This window comes from Mastigoproctus giganteus, chromosome 12 (genome assembly GCF_048544385.1).
Source record: "Mastigoproctus giganteus isolate SK-2022 chromosome 12, ASM4854438v1, whole genome shotgun sequence".
NCBI classification, from domain to species: domain Eukaryota; kingdom Metazoa; phylum Arthropoda; class Arachnida; order Uropygi; family Thelyphonidae; genus Mastigoproctus; species Mastigoproctus giganteus.
Window position 1 is genome coordinate 20,692,732 of NC_143586.1, and position 24,519 is coordinate 20,717,250.

At 39.4% G+C, this 24,519-nt stretch overlaps 1 protein-coding gene across 1 annotated transcript in view; it reads right to left on the bottom strand.

Moving 5' to 3' along the window:
* LOC150076763 (uncharacterized) overlaps nucleotides 1–24,519 on the bottom strand; it is a 408,267-nt gene that overhangs the window by 359,412 nt on the left and 24,336 nt on the right. Inside the window, exon 2 of the mRNA XM_090386915.1 lies at nucleotides 14,943–15,054. Coding sequence (XP_090243041.1) covers nucleotides 14,943–14,969 — 27 coding nt within the window. The 5' untranslated portion in view covers nucleotides 14,970–15,054. The remainder of the gene's footprint in view (nucleotides 1–14,942; nucleotides 15,055–24,519) is intronic.

The following is a 24,519-nucleotide window of genomic DNA, read 5'->3' on the forward strand; positions in this document are numbered from 1 at the left end:
CTACCTTGACCTTTGGCTAGCTATGAATTCCACAGAACATCTCTGAGATTATGTGGATTGACATATCCAGCATTCTGATCCTCCACCAGGGACGACTGCAGATCTATAAGGCACAATTCTGGCAATGTGGTTCGACATCCCTCCGCCCCTTGCAACATTCAGTGGCTATTGTTGTTGTTTTGGTATTTTCTGACCCAAGGGCTACTTAAGCCATATTGCACCTCCCAAATCAATTGACTTTACATATAAGAACTACCTATGCAACAGTTTGAAACGATCACACATTTGAATTTGTTTTAAGTAGAGAAAGAATTCAGAGAGATTTGCTTCTTTACCTATGATGCTATTGAGAGACAGAGGTTTGCAGATCTGAAATGAAACTAAAAGACGTTCGTAGGGTGTTGTCGAACAAGCTACATTCAAAGAGTATATGTTTTACTGTAAGTGGTTGCGAGCAATGTGCACGCTGCAGAGGATCATTTCCTGTAAGCAGATAGAGATGTGTGAGGTGAGTATGACCTATTTGTGTTCTGGCTAAGATTACTTCTTTTCTATTTTTACGAAGGCTAGAAGTCCATAATTGTGGTTCAGGTTTTATTTGAAATAGCTTTATATTTATTTGCATTTTCCACAGAAGTGTCCATTGTTACATAGATGTTCTCCATATATTGTCTATAATCAGAATATGGGATTAGATCATTTGTTGAGGCTTTGTTGGAAGGATGCTTTGCAGCATCATCTGTACATTCATTTCCTGGAATACCACTGTGGCCAGGGATCCAAGCGGAGATAACAGTTTGCTGATGTTCATGAAAATGCATTACCTTATGTCATATGAGCTTTAATAAAAGATTGTTAGGTGAGGAAGTGCTTTTCAAAGCTAAAAGAACATTCTGTGAATCAGCATATATTATGATTTTATTTATTGACAACAGTAGGATGTTTTTCAGAGCAAGCTTAATGGCATGAAGCTCAGTAGTATAACTGCTACATTTGGCTGGAAATGAAATTGAAACAGTTGTATTAGGGAAGACAGCAGCTGCACCCATCTGCACATTCATTGTCAGATTTTGTCAGACTGAACCATCAGTATAGATCTTGGAAAAGTGGGGGTACTTTTGTGTGTGAGCAAAATGTAGTTGCTGGATGTTAATATTTGCTATAGACCCTTTACCCCATTGCTCAAAGTATTCATCAGAAGAAAGTGTGAAGGTAGTCCACAGGGATCCGGATCTTTTAATTCTCTGAGGAATTTATCAAGCTGAATGTTCCAGCTTTCTGTTAGATTCTGCAGTCTGATACCAGTAGGCCAAATTGTTCTGGGTTTATTTGCATAGTGGGTTTTCCACTATGCAAATAAACCCAGGATCATGAGGATCAAGCAGTAGTGTCCAAACAGGATGAGTAGGCAGGCTTTTAATTTTAGCTGAGTAGTTCATCAGCAACATCTTTCTTTCTGATGCTGTGGAGGTTTATTAGCCTCAACATAAAAACTTTGAACTTGTAATGTTCTGTACGCACCTAGGGCTATCCTAGGAGAAGAGTGTTAAATGGGTGCAAGACAGACTAAGGCACTCTCCCTAGCTGAGTCATAAACAGGTGCTCCATAATCTAGCCAAGATCTAATTAGGGACTTATATAAGTGGAGAAGGGTATAACAATCTGCACCCCAAGATGTACTGGAGATGACTCAGAGTATATTCACTTTCTTCATGCAAGTGGTTCTTAGATATTTGATGTGCTCCTGGAGTTGAACTTCTTATCAAAAATTAGCCCTAGGAAGGGAATACTGTTCACAATTGGTAGAGGGTGACTGGCCATGTGCAACTCAGGTTCAGGATGCATTCTGCATTTTGTGCAGAAATGAAAGGCTGTAGATTTGTGGCTTGACAGTTTGTACTCATTTCGTGCCATCCACAATTCAATGTTATTTATGGATATTTGTAGATGCCTCTTGATATAGCTCATATTCTGAAAATGGCAGGTATGGTAAGATCATCTGCATAGATATATGAGTCAATGGTATTTGGAATGCGGTTTGCAATATTGTTTTTATTTGTATTGAAAACAGAGTGGCACTAAGAATAGAGCCTTGTGGGATTCCTTCTTCTTGTGTGTATGTTTGTGATAAAACCTGCCGATACCTAACTTGGAACAATCTGTGTCAAAGGCAGCTTTGAATAAAATATGGTAAATGGCCTCTCATATGAATAGAATGGAGATTTCTTAGGATGCCATATCGCCATGTGGTACCAAAAGCCTTCTCTATATCAAGGCATATCATGACGAGATGTTGATTTCTGATGAATGCGTTTCTTATGTTTGTTTCAGCTTTTGGCATGAGGTCTAGGGAAGCTCTATTCTTTCGAAAATCAAACTGATTTTTACTAATTATGTTTCGGGATTCAAGATACCAGGTGAGTCGATGGTGAACCATGTTTTACACAGTCTTATTCAAGCAGCTGGTTAGAGAAATTGTTCTATAATTAGAACAATTATAGAACAATTTATAGAACAAAGGGGTGCTCTTACGAAGAAAGGCTTAAGTTTTGCAAATTACAGTGTCTGGAGACTAGGCTGATGCTGCATAGACTTATGCAGCATCAGCCAAAAAAAAAAAAAAAAACCACTTCCACTTCATCCCTATGTTCAAAATACCTGTCCAGCTGAGCCCTAAACTTATTTGGGCTATCAACTTCCACGACAAGGGATGGAAGTCTGTTCCACCAACCAACCACCCGCTGGCTAAAGGCAAATTTCCGCATGTCTATCCTACATCTGTCTTTCCTCAATTTGAATTTATGCCCTCTCAGGTGATTATTCTGAGCGAGAGGAAGAATCCCATCAGCATTGAGCATGCACAAACCATTCAAGGCTTTATACACCTCTCTCAGATCACCTCGCTGGTGCCTAGTCTCCAGACACTGTAATTTGCAAAACTTAAGCCTTTCTTCGTAAGAGCACCTCTTTGTTCCATTCACTAATTTTGTTGCCCTTCTCTGTACTCGTTCCAGCAGCTCTACATCCTTCTTGAAATGAGGCCTCCAGACCTGTATACAGTACTCTAGGTGTGGCCTGACCATTGCCTTATACAAGGGAATAATCACCTCCTTATCCCTGCTAGAAAAATTCCTATATATCATTGACAATACACCATGAGCTACTCTTGCAGCCTGTCTGCACTGCTCAGAGAACTTCATATCTGCCTGCACAACCACCCCCAGGTCCCTTTCATTCTCTACCACTGTCAGTGTACTACCACAGACTTGCTCTGTGGTACTACACTGATACATTGCTCTGGGGTTGCTGTTTCCCATGTGTAGTACTTTACATTTGTCAATGTTAAATTTCATTTGCCACCTCTCAGCCCATCTGCTCAACCTTTCCAGATCCTGTTGCAGCAGCATAGTGTCAGTAGTGTCCTTGACAATCCTGCCTACCTTTGTATCGTCTGCAAACTTAGACATTAAGCTTGATATACCATCATCAACATCATTTATGAATACAGAAAACAATAATGGACCCAACACTGAGCCCTGAGGGACTCCACTAATAACATTAGTCCACGACGAGCAGTGTCCATTGATTACTACTCTCTGTCTTCTCCTCCTCAGCCACCCCTTTATCCACAGCAGCAATTTGCCTCCAATGTCACACTGCTCCAATTTGTGCAGCAGTCTTCCATGTGCAACAGTATCAAAAGCCTTTCTAAGATCCAAGTATATAATATCAAAGTTATTTCCTGCATACAGTTCCTTTGTGACTGCATCATAGTATCCAATCAAATTGGTCAGGCAAGACTTCCCCTTAACAAAACCATGGTGTGTCTGAGCTATAACTGAAGTCTTGTCTAAATGATCCTGCAGTGCTTCTTTAACTAGTGAGTCCATTAATTTTCCTGGAACAGAAGTTAATCTCACAGGTCTATAATTACTTGTGTCAGCCTTTGATCCTCCTTTGTGATTTGGGGTCACATTTGCACATCTCCAGTCTGTGGATACCTCCCCTGAGTCCAGGGAAGCTCTCATAATTATGGCTAAGGGTTTGCTTACTTCCTTTGCTGCCTCCTTTAATATAACTGGATAGATCCCATCCACCCTGGGTGCCTTTCTTGTGGTTATCTTCAACAATTTCTCCTCCACATTACTCTCAGTTATTACAAGATTCTCTAGCTTACTGCTAGAGTTGAATACACCTCTGGCTTTCCCCTCGCTAAATAACTCCTCATGTGTGAATGTCGATGCAAAATATTCATTTAGTTTGTTAGCTACCTGAGCAGGATCATCAACAGTTGATCCATCGATATCAAGTGGACCAATCTGATTCACCCCTTCCTTCTAGAGTTTACATAAGTAAAGAACTCTTTGCTGTTTTTCTTTGCATCCCTTGCCAAAGATTTCTCGTAATCTGCCTTCGCCTACCTAACCTCCTTTGTAACTTGGTTACAGATCAACTTGTATCTATCATAGGCTTCTGTGTCATATGTTAATTTATATGTATCCCAAGCATTTTTCTTCTCTGCCATATGCCTCATCAGTTCATTTGACATCCATTTAGGCCTAAACCTTGAACAATATTTCTTAGTTGGTATGTAAAGCCTAGTAGCTTCCAAAATAAGTTCTTTGAATGCTTCCCATTTTGCATTTGCTGTTGGTAACATCATCAGTTGGTCCCACTGTATAGAATATAAATACTGTCTCAGTCCATCGTAGTCGCCTTTACAAAAGCAATAACCCTTCCCTTTACCCTTAATGGTAGTTACCTCTTTGAGTAAATCACACTTCAGCACACTGTGATCACTGCCACCTAGTGGTTCATTTATCTGCAGATTCTTAATGCATGAAGAATCACTGCTTATAATCAAATCAAGAGTATTCCTCCCTCTAGTTGCCTCCCGAACATGCTGATGTAGAAAACAATCATCCAATAAATCTACAAAAGCCTTGTTAGTGTGTGAGTGACCAGCCCCCAAATTCCAGTCAATACCTGGGAAATTAAAATCTCCCATTATAAGACTCTCTGATTTACTGGCCCACTCTATCTCCCTGTACAGTTTCTTATTATACTCATCAGAGTCATTAGGCCTATAGCACACTCCTACTCTCAATTTTGATCTCCCAATGCTTATGTCACACCAAACTGACTCGACACTGCACTGTCCAGCAATGTACACTGGCTTCACTTAATTGGATTTTATGTATTTCTTAACTAATAGCATAACCCCTCCTCCCTTCCTATCCAGTCTATCCTTTCTGTAGACGTTGTACTCCCCAAATTCCAGTTCTGCAATCTTATATCTGTGTGACACCACGTCTCTGATATCCCAACAATATCTGCCTTTGATGTTTTGAGCAATACCTCAAATTCATCAAATTTATTTACTAAACTCCTAGCATTGGTGTACACGCAAGTATACATGCACCTATTTCTATTCTTAGCTACCCTAACACAACCCATGTGTTTACTTGTACCGCAATGACTCCCGGCAGTCTCTGAAATATCCTGCATCTTGTTTTTCAGGCTTCTGCTCATTCCAATAGAAGCAGTGCAAGAATCTCTTTCACCTCTGCCAGTGGCTACTGTTTATCTATTCGTCTTGTGCTCCCCCTAGCAGTTTTCTGACATACCGAACACTGCCTCGATAGCATCAGCAAATATTCTTGCATCCTTTCTATTTAAGTGTATCGCATCACTGTAGAAGCAATCTCTCCTGTTAACAAGTACAGTCCAGGCTGAAAAAAATTCTACCCCTTGAGCCTTGCACAATCTTTCCAGGGCCGAATTGATTGACAAGGCTCTCATCATATACTCCCTCCTGTCGTGTCTGGGCAGAATTGCAGACACTTTCAAATTCAACCCTATTTCACGGCTTTTTTTCAACAGTGACCTGTACTTGTTAAGCAATTCTGCCAGTCTCCTACTCTTGATATCATTAGTGCCAACGTGTACAACTATATCACCTTTTGTGCCCTTCAACGATGATATCTGCTCTACAACGTCATCAACCTTTGCCCCTGGCAGACATACCCTGGTCCAGTTCCACCTATCCTTTTTACAAAGCATGTTCCCCGTTTCCCTGACAATAGAGTCACCAACAACTACTAGTTCCTTTGGGACCAACGCATTCTGCCTTGGGGGTTGTCTCTGTGTCATGCGATTCCCAAGTGAAAGCTCTGGCGTTGATGTGGGCAGCTGAGAGCTTGATGGGCCCCTCAATTTAGTTCGTTCGAGGGCATCCACCCTGTCCTTCAAGCTCTCATATAGGCCCATAAGAACGCTGAGTTGTTGCCTGATTTTGATACACTCCTTGCATCGCACACACACACACATCAAGCGATATCAAGCATATCCAGCGACTCAGAAGCCCATGGCAGATATAAGCTAATCTGTAATCAGGTTACAAAGGAGGTTAGGCAGGCGAAGGCAGATTATGAGAAATCCTTGGCAAAAGATGCTAAGAAAAACAGCAAGGATTTCTTTACTTATATAAACTCTAAAAGGAAGGGGATGAATCTGATTGGTCCACTTGACATTGATGGTTCGACTGTTGATGATTCTGCTCAGATAGCAAACAAACTGAATGAATATTTTGCATCTACATTCACACATGAGGAATTATTAAGGTTTGAAAATGGCAGAAGGTTATCAAATTGTAGCAGGATACTTAATGATTTTGTAATAACTGGGAGCAAAGTGGAGGAGAAATTGTTGAAGTTAAACATAAGAAAAGCACCTGGGGTGGATGGGTTCTATCCAGTTATATTAAAGGAGGCGGCAAAGCAACTAAGCAAACCCTTAGCCATAATTATGTGAGCATACTTGGACTCGGGGGAGGTTCCCACGGACTGGAAATGTGGAAATGTATCCCCAATTCACAAAGAGGGATCGAAGGGTGACATGATTAATTACAGACCAGTTAGTTTAACTTCTGTTCCGGGTAAAATAATGGAGTCACTGGTTAAAGATGCATTGCAGGATCACCTAGACAAGACTGCAGCAATAATTCAGACACAGCATGGGTTTGTTAAGGGAAAGTCTTGTCTGACAAATCTGATAGGATGTTACGATGTGGTTACAAATGAACTGGATGCAAAAAATAATTTTGATATCATATATTTGGATTTCAGGAAAGCTTTTGACACTGTTGTGCATGGAAGACTATTGTAAAAATTGGAGCAGAATGATATAAAGGTTAAGTTGCTACAATGGATAAAAGGATAGTTAAGTGGGAGAAGACAGAGGGTGGTAATTAATGGGTGCTGCTCTTCGTGGACTAAAGTTATTAGTGGAGTCCCACAGGGTTCGGTGTTGGGTTCACTGTTGTTTTGTATATTTATCAATGATATTGATGAAGGTATATCAGGCTTAATGTCGAAGTTTGCAGATGATAGAAAGGTTGGCAGGGTTGTTAATGACAGCAATGGCAGTGTGCTACTGCAACAGGATCTAGAAAATTTGGGCAGATGGGATAAGAAGTGGCAACTGAAGTTTAACCTTGACAAATGCAAAGTACTGCATATGGGTAGAAGTAACCCCAGAGAAACGTACCAACTGTGTGGCACTACACTTAAGGTGGTAGAAAATAAAAAAGACCTGGGAGCAATTGTGCAGTCAGATATGAAGAAGTCTAAGCAATGCAGACAGGCTGCCAGGCCAGGTCATGGGGTTTTGTCAATGATATATAGGAATTTTGCTAGCAGGGAAAAGGAGGTGATTGTCCCTCTGTATAAGGCAAGGTCAGGCCACGCCTTGAGTACTGTGTACAGGTCTGGAGGCCTCATTTTAGGAAGGATGTAGATTTGCTTGAGCATGTACAGAGAAGGGCAACAAGATTGGTGAGGGGAATGAAGGGATCCTCTTACCAAGAGAGGCTTAAATTCCGCAAATTGCAGTGGCTGGAGACTAGACACCTGCATGGTGATCTGATTGAGGTGTATAAGGCCTTGAATGGGTTGAGCACGCGGAATTCTGATGGGATCCTTCCACTTGTTCAGATTAGAAACCTAAGGGGGAATAAATTCAAATTAAGAAAGGACAGATGTGCAGAAATTTGCCTTTAGCCAGCGGTTAATTGCTGGAACAAACTTCCATCTGTCGTTGTGGAAGTTGATAGGTTGAATAAATTTAAGGAGGAACTGGACAGGCATTTGGAGGGAATAGTGTGATTTTTTTTTTTTTTTTTTGGCTGATGCTGCATAAGCTCATACACTTGCTTTCTTGCATCACATGCCACTACTAGTACTACTATATGTGTAGCAACAGCTTCTAATGGTGTTTGCAGTGGAATGCACCTGAAGGGGATTCATGATTCCACAAGTATAGCTATTATCTCCTCCATGGGGAGCTGTTAATTTCAGATCGATCTTTTCTGAAGACAGTATAGTTTTTGACTGAAATGGTGATTGTTGGTGTTAAATTCGTTTCTTGTAGGCATGTGGCAGCAAGGTTGTAACAGTGAATTAATTCACAGATATCATCAATACTGCTGCAAAAACCTCTGCAATTCCATTGCATGATTTGGTGCTTATTTACTACCCATAAAAAGCTAAACAAGGAGAAAGCTGCTAAGTGGTTTGCAAAAAGGACAGGTAGAGAGAAATAATAATGATAATGGAATTAAAATGTGGTAACATGGTAGGGATTTACACAAGAAGCAATGGGAATCTATTAGAATTGATAAAACTGTAAAAATAAAAAAGCACAGAGAGAGAGAAACTTTGTAAATCTTCAGATCATCCTTGAACAGCTATCGTTCAATGTTGGAAGATTGGAACGTGAGAATGCTATGATAAGGTGCCCTAGTTACATAAACACACACACACACACACGTATGTATGAGGCACGACAATAAAGTTTTGAGAATAATTTTGTTTCCGTCTAAAGTGACCATTAAACCGTTACATCCTCCTGCTGTGTAGCCTGAACCCCTCCCCTACCTGCATGCAAAGTTGTCAGTCATTTCAGTCATTGTACAAGTTGGTTCATGTAAAAACGTTTCAGTTCCGTGTTACATGAAAAGTGAAATGCAATTTAGAGCAAAGAATTGTGATAAAATTTTTGGTGAAAAGTGGCGAATCATCAACAGATATTTAAGAAAAGTTGACCAGAGTTTATGGAAATGATACCATGTCGAAACCACACGTTTTCAATTGGGCAAAACAGTTTTGAGAAGGATGTGAATCCATTGAAGATGCTGAGTGTTCAGGGTGTCCTTCCACGACTTGACATGATGAAAACATTGTTCGTGTGCATTATCTTGTTCAAAGCAATAGGTGGTTAACCACAAGAATGATTGCTGAAAAACTAAACATTAATCGGGAAAGTGTTAGATTAATTTTGACTGAAAATTTGTTGATGAGGAAAGTGTGTGCAAAGCTGGTACTGAAACACCTCTCTCATGAGCAGAAAGAAATTCAGTTGTGACATTCTCAGGAGATGTGGGAAAGCATTGAAGATGTTCCAGATTTACTTTCTTATGTAATTACAGGGGATGAAAGCTGGGTATTTGCTTATGATACCGAAACAAAAAGGCAAAGTCACCAAGCTCCAAAATAGCAAGAATATCAAAGTCAAAAGTGAAAACCACATTAATTTGCTTTTTTTATCGAAAAGAAATCATCCACAAAGAGTTTGTTCCACCTAATGAAACTGTCAATCGACAATTTTACCTTCAAGTTTTGGAAAGGCTTAGCATTAGCATTAGCATTAGTAGAGGCATATGATGCAAGAAAGCAAGCTTATTCAGCATCAGCCAAAAAAAAACGAAAACCCACTCCCATTTCACCCCTCCGTTTGTTCGAAATACCTGTCCAGTTGAGCTTTAAATTTGTTTAGGCTATCAACTTCAACAACAAGTGATGGAAGTCGGTTCCACCAACCAACCACCCGCTGGCCAAAGGCAAATTTCCGCACATCTATCCGACATCCGTCCTTCCTCAATTTGAATTTATGCCCTCTGAGGTGATTATTCTGAGGCTTCTCAAGCAAGTCAACCGGGTTCGACCTGAAATTGCTTCGTCATGGATTTTGCATCATGACAATGCTCCTGCACATTCTGCCATTGTAGTGAAACAGTTTTTAACTTAAAAATCGATCACAACATTGCAGCACCCTCCATATTCTCCAGATTTGTTTTCTTGTGACTTCTTTTTATTTCCTCAACTAAAAGGAGTTATGAAAGGAACACATTTTCAGTCAGTTTCTGAAATTCAGAGTAATGTAACATGGGTATTAAAACAGATATCAGAAAGTGAGTACCAGAAATGTTACGATCAATGAATGCTACACTGGAATGCGTGTGTACAGTCTGAAATTTTTACCATCTTTTTAATTAATTAACATATTAAACTGTATTTGACAAATGGTTTTAATAGTATTAATCCTTTCGGTAGCTTATTTTTAAATTTGGCTAGTGATTTTGTAGGTTTTGACTTATTATTCGTACCACTATTGTATCGATATTTTGGCATGAATAGCGTAACACAACTATTAGTGCAGTGGAAGAGTAGGGTTTTAATTGTGATAAATAAAAAGCTCAAAGGTTCTAATCACTTGTTAGGCATATATTTTTTTTTGTTTTTAGCTAAGAAACTTTACTTTGTAGTAAGGATATGACTATTTTAAAACAGCGATTGGAACGACATAGTATGTTGTTGTTATTTGGTTTTTAGGAGCATTAGTAACTAAGGCCATAATTGCTCTGGGATATGCAGTGGTCATTCCCTGACCTTTCCGCATCTTCCGTATTTGGTGGTGACGCGCTCGAATCCCAGTCTAATCAAGAAGCATGTGCTACGCACTGCTGCTCCTTCCCACCTGGCTACGGAGGCGCACGGCATAGTATAACTTATCTTGAATTTGATAGCATAAGGTAGAACATAAGACTTGTTAGCATAATACACATCACTGAATTTAGGAAGCTATTAGCTTAGTGCAGTATTGTCAGTTAGTTAAATTTATTAATTTAATTAATTTTCATTATTGATCAATTAAATTGTATTTAACAGGAAATCACTCCCAAAACTAGAGCAGCAAACAAACAGGCACAAAGTATCAGGAGTGCTCTGGATCGAGGATAACTGCAGGGGATGATTCTCCTATGAATCACAGCCTAACAAAATGGGCAACTTTTGCAATGTTTGCAGATCTTTCTGGATCAGAACATGATACAGCCAAGGGCAATATTTTGTGTGTGTGTGTGTGTGTGTGTGTGTGTGTGTGTGTGTGTGTGTGTGTGTGTGTGTGTGTGTGTGTGTGTGTGTGTGTGTGTGTGTGTGTGTGTGTTCAATGTAGAAAGTGTGTGAAAAAATTAAGTACCAACTTAGCGTTCTGATGGGTGTTTATGAGAGTCTGAGAAGTAGGGCAGATGTCCTCGAAGGAATTAAAATGGGGCACATCAAGCTCTCAGCTGCCCAACTCAACACCTATGCTCACACTTGAGAATCAGGAGGTGGTTATTGTCAGTGACTCTATTATCAGGGAAAAGGGAAATATATTATGCAAGGTTAGGTCGAATATGAACAGGGTATGTCTACCAGGGGCAAAGCAGATGATGTTGTAGAGCAGAATTCATCTTTTAAGGGCACAAAAGGCGATAAAAGTTGGCACAAATTATACTAAGAGCAGGAGATCTCAGAACATATTTAACAAGTACATCAGGACATACTGTAACAAGTATAGACAGGATAGGAAAGGAGGAGGGGTATGCTATTAGTTAAGAAACACACAAATTCCAAGGAAGTAGAGCCAGTCAACATGGCTGGACAGTGCGGTGTCGAGTCAGTTTGGTGTGACATAAGCACTGGGAAATCAAAACTGAGAGTAGGAGTGTGTTACAGGCCTAATGACTCTGATGAGTATAATAAAAAAAACTGTACAGGGAAATAGAGTGGGCCAGTAAATCATAGAGTCTTATAATGGGGGATTTAAATTTCCCAGATATTGACTGGAATTTGTGGATTGGTCACTCACACACGAGCAAGGCTTTTGTGGATTTTATTGATGATTGTTTTCTAGAGCAGCATGTTCGGGAGGCAACTAGAGGGAGTAATACTCTTGGCCTGATCATCAGTAGTGATTCTTCATGCATAAGAATCTACAAATAAACGAACCAATAGGTGTCAGTGATCACAGTGTGCTGAAGTGGGATTTACTCAAAGAGGTAACTATCATCAGGGGGTAAAGGGAAGGATTTTTGCTTTTGTAAAGGCGACTGCAGAGGTCTGGGACAGTATTTAAATAATTTACGTTCTATACGATGGGACCAACTGATGACATTACCAACAGCAAATTCAAAATGGGAAGCATTCAAAGAATTAATCTTGGAAGCTACTAGGCTTTTCATACCAACTAAAAAAACTGTTCAAGATTTAGGCCTAAACGGATGTCAGATGAACTAATGAGACATGTGGCAGATAAGAAAAATGCGTGGGATACATATAAATTAATGGGTAACACGGAAGCCTATGATAGATATAAGCTGGTCTGAAACCAAGTCACAAAGGAGCTTAGGCAGGCAAAGGCACATTGTGAGAAATGTTTGGCAAAGGATGCAAAGAATGATGAATCAGATTCATCCTTCTTTGATGAATCAAACTGATCACACTGGATATCTGATGGTACAACTGTTGATGATCCTGCTCAGGTGGCTAACAAACTAAATGAGTATTTTGCATCTACATTCACACAAGAGGAGTTATTCAGGGAGGGGAATGCCAGAGGTGAACTAAACTCTGGCAGTGAGCTAAATGATTTTGTAATAACTGAGAGGAAAGTGGAGGAGAAATTGTTGAAGATAAACATAAGAAAGGTACCTGGCGTGGATGGGATCTATCCAGTTACATTAAAGGAGGCAGCAAAGGAAATAAGTAAACCCTTCGCCATAATTATGAGAGCTTCCTTGGACTCAGGGGAGGTACCCATGGACTGGAGATGTGCAAATGTGACAACAATGTTCAGGTGGCTAACAAACTAAATGAGTATTTTGCATCTACATTCAAACAAGAGGAGTTATTCAGGGAGGGGAATGCCAGAGGTGAACTAAACTCTGGCAGTGAGCTAAATAATTTTGTAATAGCTGAGAGGAAAGTGGAGGAGAAATTGTTGAAGATAAACATAAGAAAGGCACCTGGCGTGGATGGGATCTATCCAATTATATTAAAGGAGGCAGCAAAGGAAGTAAGCAAACCCTTAGCCATAATTATGAGAGCTTCCTTGGGCTTAGGGGAGGTACCCAAAGACTGGAGACGTGCAAATGTGACACCAATTCACAAAGGAGGATCAAAAGGACCTGTCCGTTTAACTTCTGTTCCAGGGAAATTAATGGAGGCACTGGTTAAAGAAGCACTGCAGGATCATCTAGACAAGATTTCAGTTATAGCTTGGACATAGCATGGTTTTGTTAAGGGAAAGTCTTGTCTGACCAATTTGATTGGATACTATGATGTGGTCACAGAGGAACTGGATGCAGGAAATCACTTTTATATCATATATTTGAATCTTAGAAAAGCTTCTTCCCTGTTACATATGGAAGACTGCTGCACAAATTGGAGCAGTGTGGCACTGGAGGCAAATTGCTGCTATGGATAAAGGAATGGTTGAGTGGGAGAAGAAAAAGAGTGGTTATCAATGGGCATTACTCTTCATGGACTAATGTTATTAGTGGAGTCCCCAAGCGTTCAGTGCTGGGTGCATTGTTGTTTTCGATATCTATTAATGATATTGATGAAGGTATATCAGGTATGTCTAAATATCTAGGAAACAAAATCTAGGAAAATAGGATCGATCGGCTGAGAAGGGGAAGTTTAAATTTAACATTGACAAATGTAAGGTACTGCATATGGGTAGCAGTAATCCCAGAGTAATTAATCAACTGTGTGCTACTACACTCAGGGTAGAGGGGTTATTATGCAGTCAGATATGAAATTCTATGAGCAGTACAGACATGCTACCAACTCATGGAGTTTTGTCATTGAAATAAAGAAACTTTGCTAGCATGGATAAGGAAGTGATTATCCCTTTGTATAAGGCCATGGTTAGGCTACATCTTGAGTAATGTATACAGGTCTGGAGTCCTAACGTTAGGAGGGATGTAGATCTGCTGGAATGGATGCAGAGAAGAGCAACCAGATTCATAAAGGGAACAAATGAGTGCTCTTAGCTAGAAAGGCTTCAGCTCTGCAAACTGCAGCATCTGGAGACTAGGCACACATGGGATAATCTGATTGAGGTGTCTATGGCCTCGAATGGAATGATTAATCTGAATTTTAATGGCATTCTTCTCTTGCTAAGACTATACACATGAGACAAATTTAAGTTGATGAAGGTTGGTTGCAGGATAGATTTTGTGGAAGTTTGTCTTCAGACAGTGGGTGGTTGATTGTTGGACAGGTTTTTTTTTTTTTAGGAGCATTAGCAACTAAGGCCATATTGCTATGGTGCGTTGGTCATTCCCTGACCTTTCCGCATGCTCCGTATTTGGTAGTGACGGGCTCGAACCCCGGTCTAATCAAGAAGCGTGTGCTACGCACTGCTGCTCCTTCCCACCTGGCTACGGAGGCGCCACTGTTGGACAGGCTTCCATTTGTTGTTGTGGTAGTGGATGGGTTGAATAAATCCAAGACAAATTCGTGGAGGGTACAGATCGGTGAACTGTTTTTTTTTTTTTTTTTTGGCTGCTGTTATATAAGCTTGCTTTCCTGCATCATTTGCCACAACTACTACTACTATTTATTTTATTAATAATATAATCCATATGTAGAGTTAATACAGTCCTCTGGTTTCTAAAAAATAATGAAATTTTCATTCCTGGTAAATCACTTTTGGTTATCCAAAATGAAAACTGTGTATTAGTAGAATAATAATAAAAGCGCAAGTAAAATATTCTTGTTAATCCAACTATAATTTCCTAAAAAATATATATTAATAATACATATTAAACTTGCCTGAGGTTCTACAGTGTCAATCTCCATTATTTGTATAGTACTTAACTGCTTTATATTTACTCCATTTTAGAAGAGTATTCAGCAGAGGTCTTCTTGAATGACAGGTATGTCCCTGTAAAATCACAATGGAAATTCAATTCTTCATAATATACATATATAATCTGGATAGACAGAGAAATACAGTCTATAATAAAATATAGACTATAATAAAATACAGTCTATAATAAAATATAGAGTTAATAAAATTTTCACAGTTTTATGAAAATCATATGCACAGTTTACATGCATATGTAAAACACAGCTAACGTTATTCCAGAAAATAAAGTAGTAATACTATTCTGACAAATATTTTAAAAATGGGAGGTAGAAATTATTTATTTGACCACTACACAGAACATGTATACTTCAATATGATGGTGGGGGGACAAAAACAAGTTTGTTTGTTTGTTTGTTATTTGGTTATTAGGAGCATTAGCAACTAAGGCCATATTGCTCCGGAAATATGCGGTAGTCATTCCCTTGACCTTTCCGCATCCTCCGTATTTGGTGGTGACAGGCTCGAACCCCAGTCTAATCAAGAAGCGTGTGTTATGCACTGCTGCTCCTTCCCACCTGGCTACGGAGGCGGCTACAAAAACAAGTTATGTATAGCATGATAAGAAGTACATACTCACAAAGTAATCAGCATATTTCACAGGATAGAAAAACAAGAATATCTCAGGAGGAAGAACTCACACTCCCACTCAAGACTGGCTAACTAAGTCCTCCCCAACACAATATTTGATAATTGGAAAAAAAACTCTACTTCTGTTCTAGGGGATGACACCAAAGTTGAAGTTAGCAACTTCAATTATGTCGCAGATTTCATGTGGTAAATTAAACTGTATCCTGTAATCTATAAATGAATGCTCTGGAAAGAACAGGAAGAGCCTTCCATAAAGGTTTTATAAACATTTTAATGTTACCTAGATACTTGCTGCAACTGTTACTGTGAAAGAATGTAACAGAATTTAAAGAGGCAAAAAGAAGACTCACTGTCCATGATTCACCAAAGGCCACATGTACTCTATCAGCTAAAAGTCTCCTTTTGTTTAAATATAAGTCTGGATGGCTTATGGGGAAAAGGGTGTGGAATTAGGTCATAAAGCTCATCTGTGCTGGTAGTTGCAGCTATTTAAATTACATGCATGAGTAGATGAGACCTATTAGAGTGGGAGAAGTATTTGGACTGGCCACAAGCTTCTAAAGTTGAATTGTAGTTTTAGAATACACTTTCCCACCAGCAAGGTAATCTGATTGAGGTGTACAAGGCCTAGAATAGTTTAAGAAGGCTCAATGCTGATGGGTTACTTCCACTTGCTCAAATTAAGAACCTGAGGGGGAATAGATTCAAATTGAGGAAACACAGTTGTAAAATAGATGTGCGGAAGTTTGCCTTTAGCCAATGGATAGTTGATTGCTGGAACAGACTTCCATCTGTTGTTGTGGAAGTAGATAGCTTAAATAAATTTAAGGCTGAACTAGACAAACATTTGAAGTGATTGAATGGGTGAAATGGGAAGGTTTTTTTTTTTTGGCTGATGCTCTATAAGCTTGCTTTCTTGCATCATATACCTCAATTAATGCTAATGTTTATCAGTGCATTTGAATAGAAAAACAGTAGAAGAGTATCTGTTAAATAAAATAGATTCAATTATATCTCTCTTTTTTGTGCCTTATTTTGTGTAGGGAGGAGTACACGATATATACATGTTCACCACGTGTGCAACTTTGCTCATATGCAAGGTTAATACTTAGAATTAGCAAGGGCACATGATGCAAGAAAGCAAGCTTATATAGCATCAGCCAAAAAAAACCTACCCTTCTCTTTTCACCATGCACTCACTCCAAATGTTTGTCTAGTTCTGCCTTGAATCTGTTTAAGCTATCAACTTCTTTTTTTTTTTTTTTTATGTGAACCCCAAACATGAGAGGTATTAGAACCTATATTACTTAGTACCGTGATTGGGTTGGAGGTTGAGAAGATGAAAGAAGATATTTGTTCAGGTCGGACTTGAACTTCTGTAGATTGTAATTTTCAGGAAATACGTATGAAGGAAGATTTTTCCAGAAAACGGCAGTTGAATGAATAAATGAGGAAGATGAAAAGTTGGTTCTGTGGGTTTGAAGTTGGACAGTAAATGGATGTTGGCTGGTGGCGGCACGTGTTCGGACTGTTTTGAAAGAGAGAGCCGGAATTACAGAAGCCAATTCAGAAGAACAGTGCCCATGGAAGTATCTGTAGAAGAGGCATGCAGCAGAAACAGTACGTCTATGAGAAAGCGAGTGGAGAGACTCTGTTAGAGATGAATCATTAATTAACCTAACTGCCCTCTTCTGAATGGAATCAAGAAGCCTGAGAGAGGTTTTGGGGGCACCACCCCAGATGTGGGAACAATATTCAATGGCAGGGCGGATTTGCGATTTATACAGAGTGAGCAGCTGTCTGGAAGAAACGTAACGCCAAGAGTGAAAGAGAAAACCAAGTTTTTTTAGATGCAGACGAAGCAATATTTGTAATGTGCTTGTGCCAAGAGAGATTAGAAGTCAGAGTAATCCCCAAAAGAGATATATCATTTTGCCTAGAAATCGGAGTGTCACTAAAGATAAGCACAGGAGCAGAAGAATCCTTTTTGCGAGATATAAGACAAGACTGAGTTTTAGAAGGGTTGAAATCAACTAAGTTGTCTTTGCCCCACTGGAGAATTACCTGAAGATCGGCATTTAAGGAATTGGTAGCAGATTTTCGAGAAGTTGAAGCTGGTTTCTCAAAATGGAAAGTGGAATGCAATGTGCTATCACTGGCAAAACTATGGATGGGATTTAAAGTCAATAAAAGAAGGTTATTAATATACAAGAGGAAAAGAATGGGGGAAAGAACTGAACCTTGGGGGACACTGGCATTAGTGAAGAAGTTATAAGACAGAGAGCCATCTACCATCACCCTCAGTGAGCGATCAGAGAGAAAACTAGATAACCAATTACTAAAAACAGTTGGCAAACCATAAGATGGAAGCTTGTTTAGAAGACCTTTATGCCAAACACGATCAAAAGCAATTGAGATGTCAAGAGCAACTACTTGTGTTTCACCAAACCTTTCCATTGAATTAGTCCATAAATGGATAACATAAGCCAGAATATCACCAGTGGATCGACACTGACGGAATCCATACTGGCGATCGTTGATCAGATGGAAGGTTTCTAGGTAGTTTAAGAGTTGGCGGTTAATTGATTTCTCCATTACTTTAGAAAGAGTAGAAGTAATTGCAATGAGACGATAATTGGATGAGAGGGATTTGTCACCCTTTTTAGGAACTGGCTGGATATGAGCAAATTTCCAAGCAGAAGGAAAAACACCTTTGGAATAAGAAAGTGAAAAAAGGTAGCAAAGAATAGAAGTAAGTTCAGGAGCACAGGTTTTGAGAACAAGTGGAGAAATACCATCAGGATCTGGAGCTTTCTTAGCATCAAGATTCATCAAAATCCTTCTGATATCCTTTTGACGGAAGACCACAGGAGGCATTGAATGGAGCGTGTTGGGAATGGTGGAAGGTGTTTTACCAAGATCATTAATACATGAGCTGGAAGAAAAATGGGATGCTAGCAGGTCAGCTTTATCCTTGGCTGAAGTGACAACAGAACCATCTGGTTTGGACAGAGGTGGGAGCAGAGATGGGCAAAAGTTGCGGCCAATAGCTTTGGCAAGAGACCAGACTACTCGGCTACCATTAGGGCAAAAAGCAAGTTTCCAACTCTTAGCCTGTTCAAACTCTAGTTTGGACTGATTAATAACTGCTTTACAATTGTTGCGAGCTTTGGTGTAGGCAGAAAATGAAACTGAAGAATTAGAAACAAGCCAATTACGATAGGCAAAATTCTTCTCTTGAACAGCCTTAGCACATTTATTGGAAAACCAAGGTTTAGATAAAGGACGAGATTGTAAAGTGCAGTGTGGGATAAAGGATTCCATTCCTGCAAGAATAATTTCACTGACACAATCTGAGCAAACGTTGACATCAGGAGTTTTGAAACAGTAATCCGACCAAGGAAAAGAAGAAAAGAAGTCTCGCAGGTCATCCCATTTTGCATTCTTGTAATGCCAAACAACACGAGGTTGGGAATAGCCATGAGTTAAAGGTTCCATTGGAGAAGAGACAATCACCAAGTTGTGATCTGAAGTGCCTAAAGGACCTCTCACTTCGACCGCGTACTTAGAAGGGTTGTTTGTGAGAAAAAGGTCAAGCGTATTGGCTGTATAATTAAGATTGTCTGGTATTCTTGTAGGTAAATGAACAATCTGTGCTGTCAGCCCCATACGCCAAATGCATATCGGCTAACTCTGCATTCGTGTAATCATCCATCCTACTAACTTGGCGTTCTTGTTCAAGAAATTCGAAATTTGCCTGGAGTATTCCAGAATGTTCGGATGTCCATGCGTCGGAGATGTGAGGCGTGCATTGTAGCCCGTGGAAGAAACTTCGAACACTTACTTTAATCCATGTACCTTTTGCTTCTTTTCATGTATTATTAAAACGATTTCTCACTTACGGTCTCTTTTCTTTATGGTGCTTCTGTGTACAACACCGCTTCAGAAAAGCATTTCCGACCCCACATTGCTATATGATTTCGAGTTGTCAGGATGTGCCCTACCCCTCTTAGAAGTTCTGAAACGTTTAACTGAAACACCCTGTATATGATACATAAACTCAATCAATTTTGTACTTGGTGAACTTCCTTAATAACTACCTTTTTTCTAAATTTAGCATTGTAGCTTGATAGATTTTTAAGATGATAAAAGAAATTCACTGCCTCATTAATCATTTTTGAAGTTTTTTATGACTACAAGTTTCTTCTAGCTGTACATCATTTTATCATTATTTCAGTTAATTTACAGGCAGACTTGAGTTTATTTGCATGTCTTAAAATTTGTCACTGATGTCCTTGATGAAGTTCCAAGTTATCAGGAAGAGACAGATCATTACAGTAGCCATTTTCTTTATCATTGTAATGTTTGTTTTTCATGCTTGCAATGTTTCTTAATCTCTTCTAGTAATATATTCATATTTGTTGATACTTATATCCAAGAACTATTGATACCTGACCTTCAGGACACAGTGGTATCAGCGTGTCTACCATGAATAAAAGTTATGATAGTGCAGAACAATTATCATGTTTTAGGAATAAAAAAGGTGGTAACGTTGAAAAAAAAACTACAAATTAAAGGCCCATTGTGTCAGGCATATAGTTTTACCCAGGCATGAGGGAATATATGGTGCAAGTCTAGTCAATCCAGTGAATCTAGGAAGCTCATGAAAGGCTCATGAGGTGGAATTTTTCTCAGCATAGTCTGAATTTATTGATAGAAGGAACTGCTTTCAGAGAGGTGGGATACACTTGAATATCAGAGATGCAAGCATATATTTGCTGATGCTATTTGAGACAGTTGTAAGAGACAAAAAAATTTATCATAGCTAAAAGCATAGGTAAGCATAAATTTTTTTCTTGCATTACTTTGAACTTATGGTATCTCCTAACAAGACATGATGTGACTTTCAGTTTAGCAGGGAAGTACAGGCTCTGCCAGTGACACTTAGAATGTTATGACCCAATGAGCTGGAACTGGCTATAATACTACAGGATCATAAGATGGGGAACTGTTGAACAGCTACAGGGAGAATGCTGTAACTACCCTAATAACCATCCAGAATAAACTATTCACACACTTTGTACACCACAATAAATAATTTTAATAAACGGGCATTAAGTTACAAACCTTTTACCAGGTTCTGGTTCACATACATAATGAGTCAGAACAAGGATTAAAAAAAATGTGTGAGTGCGGCAGAAATATAGGTGAGACTAGAAGAAAATTTCAAACGTGCGTAGATGAATCTAAAAAACATGTAGCCAAAAGAAACACCAAAGAATGAGAAGTGACAGAACATGCAGGGGAATGCATTCAGGCTTATAGAGATAGGAACACTGCAGTGATAACGGGGAGAAGAGATTTTAAAAAAATAAAAATAAAAGATGCCTTTTACATCAAGAAATTAAACTAGATGGCTTTAAACAAAAATAAAAGGTAAAATATAAAGAAACTGTGGAATGGGCTTTTCAACAGTAAAATTAAGTATGGACTAATGGAGTAAGGAGAGGGGGTGCTGGGAAATGAGAGATTGTGAGAACGCTATGCAACAGACTGGTTGGTTGGCTATTAGGAGTTTTATGGTGCATCAGCATCTAAGACTATTGTGCGCCAAGTCTAAGGTAATAAAAAATAAAAACAAAAACAACAGACTAGAGACACCTGACATTACTGGCTAGAGAGAGAGAGGCATCTCAGACAGACAGGACAGAAAGGGAGGAGAGGTTTTGCTCTTAGTTGAGAAACACAAAATCTAAGGAAGTGCATTCAGTTTACATAGATGGACAGTGCAATGCTGAGTCAGTTTGGTGTGACATAAGCACAGGGAAAGCAAAAATGAGAGTAGGAGTGTGTTACAGTCATTAGGTCTGTTACTCTAATGAGTATGACCAACAATTGTACAGAGCAATTGAATGGGCTAGTAAATCAGAAGGTCTTATAATGGGGGATTTTAACATCCCAGATATTGATTGGAACATGTGGATTGGTCACTCACACACTAGCAGGAATTTTGTGGATTTATTGGATGATTGTTTTTTGCAGCAGCAGCAGCATGTTCGAGAAGCAACTAGAGAAAGTAATACTCTTGATCTGGTTATTAGCAGTGATTATTCATACATTAAGAAGTTGCAGATAGGTGGCACTAGGTGGCAATGATCACAGTATACTGATGTGGGATTTAACTACCATCTATTCTTTCATCTAGGTAGTTATATCTTTAAGGGGTAAAGGCAGTGGTGGGATTCGGCTGGTTTGCCCAAACCGGTTCCTTGAATTTCCTGACTTCGCCGAATGGGTCCCTAAAGGCCGTTTCACACCAAATGCCATGCAAGCTATGCTATTTTTGGACCATGTTTGGTTCTTTTTTTTTACCTTGAAAAAGGGGTGGTTAGGTGATAGAGAACCAGTTTTTAAAATTTTTGATTCCCACCACTGGGAAAAAGGGATAGGTTTTTGCTTTCGTACAGGTGACTACAGTGGTCTCAGAGCTTTTTTAAATTCTATACAGTGGGACCAACTGATGGTGTTACCAACATCAAATTCTAAATGGGAATTATTCAAGGAATTAATCTTGGAAGGCTACTAGACTTTTCATACTAATTAAGAAATGCTGTTCAAGGTTTAGGCCTAAATGGATGATAGATGACACAGTGAGAATTGGGGAAGAGAAAAAACTGAATGGGATGCATATAAATTATAAGGAGACACAGGTGCCTACAGTATAAATAAGGCAGTCTGTAATCAAGTCACAAAGGACATTAGGCAACCAAAGGCAGATTATGAGAAACATAATATCATTATTTGACACTAATGATATCAAGAGTAGGAGACCGGCAGAATTACTTAACAAGTACAGGTCACTGTTGAAAAAAAGCCTTGAATTAGGGTTGAATTTGAAAGTGTCTGCAATTCTGCCCAGACACGATAGGAAGGAGTATATGATGAGAGCCTTGTCGATCAATTCGGCCCTGGAAAGATTGTGCAAGGCTCAAGGGGTAGAATTTTTTTCAGCCTGGACTGTACTTGTTAACAGGAGAGACTGCTTCTACAGGGATGGGATACACTTAAATAGAAAGGGTGCAAGAATGTTTGCTGATGCTATCGAGGCAGTGTTAGGTGGATCGGAAAACTTCTAGCTTGGGGGGAAACAAAGACTAATAGATTAACAGTAGCCACTGGCAGAGGTGAAAGAGATTCTTGCACTGCTTCTACTGGAATGAACAGAAGCCTGAAAAACAAGATGCAGGATATTTCAGAGACTGCTGGGAGTCATTGTGGTACAAGTAAACACATGGGTTGTGTTAGGGTAGCTAAAAATAGGAACAGGTGCATATATACTTGCGTGTACACCTATGCTAGGAGTTTAGTAAATAAATCTGATGAATTTGAGGTATTGCTCAAAACATCAAAGTCAGATATTGTTCGGATATCAGAGACATGGTGTCACACAGATATAAGGAATGCAGAAATGGAATTTGGGGAGTACAATGTCTACAGAAAGGATAGACAGGATAGGAAGGGAGGAGGGGTTATGCTATTAGTTAAGAAACACATAAAATCCAAGGAAGTGAAGCCAGTTGACATCGCTGGACAGTGCAGTGTCGAGTCAGTTTGGTGTGACATAAGCATTGGGAGATCAAAATTGAGAGTAGGAGTGTGCTATAGGCCTAATGACTCTGATGAGCACAATAAGAAACTGTACAGGGAAATAGAGTGGGCCAGTAAATCAGAGAGTCTTATAACGGGGGATTTTAATTTCCCAGATATTGACTGGAATTTGGGGGCTGGTCACTCACACACTAGCAAGGCTTTTGTGGATTTATTGGATGATTGTTTTCTACATCAGCATGTTCGGGAGGCAACTAGAGGGAGGAATACTCTTGATTTGATTATAAGCAGTGATTCTTCATGCATTAAGAATCTGCAGATAAATGAACCACTAGGTGGAAGTGATCACAGTGTGCTGAAGTGGGATTTACTCAAAGAGGTAACTACCATTAGGGGTAAAGTGAACGCTTATTGCTTTCGTAAAGGTGACTACGATGGACTGAGACAGTATTTAAATTCTATACAGTGGGACCAACTGATGTTACCAACAGCAAATTCAAAATGGGAAGCATTCAAAGAACTTATCTTGGAAGCTACTAGGCTTTACATACCAACTAAGAAATACTGTTCAAGGTTTAGGCCTAAATGGATGTCAGATGAACTAATGAGACATATGGCAGAGAAGAAAAATGCATGGGATACATACAAATTAATACGTGACACAGACGCCTTTGATAGATACAAGTTGATCTGTAACCAAGTTACAAAGGAGGTTAGGCAGGCGAAGGCAGATTATGAGAAATCTTTGGCAAAGGATGCAAAGGAAAACAGCAAAGAGTTCTTTACTTATGTAGGAAGGAAGGGGATGAATCTTCTAGTTCTTTACTAGAAGGGGATGAATCAGATTGGTCCACTTGATATCGATGGGTCAACTGTTGATGATCCTGCTCAGGTAGCTAACAAACTAAATGAATATTTTGCATCGACATTCATACATGAGGAGTTATTCAGAAAGGGGAATGCCAGAGATGAATTCAACTCTGGCAGTAAGCTAGATAATCTTGTAATCACTGAGAGTAAAGTGGAGGAGAAATTGTTGAAGATAAACACAAGAAAGGCACCTGGGGTGGATGGGATCTATCCAGTTATATTAAAGGAGGCAGCAAAGGAAGTAAGCAAACCCTTAGCCATAATTATGAGAGCTTCCTTGTACTCAGGGGAGGTACCCACAGACTGGAGATGTGCAAATGTGACCCCAATTCACAAAGGAGGATCAAAAGCTGACACAAGCAATTATAGACCTGTGAGTTTAACTTCTGTTCCAGGAAAATTAATGGAGGCATG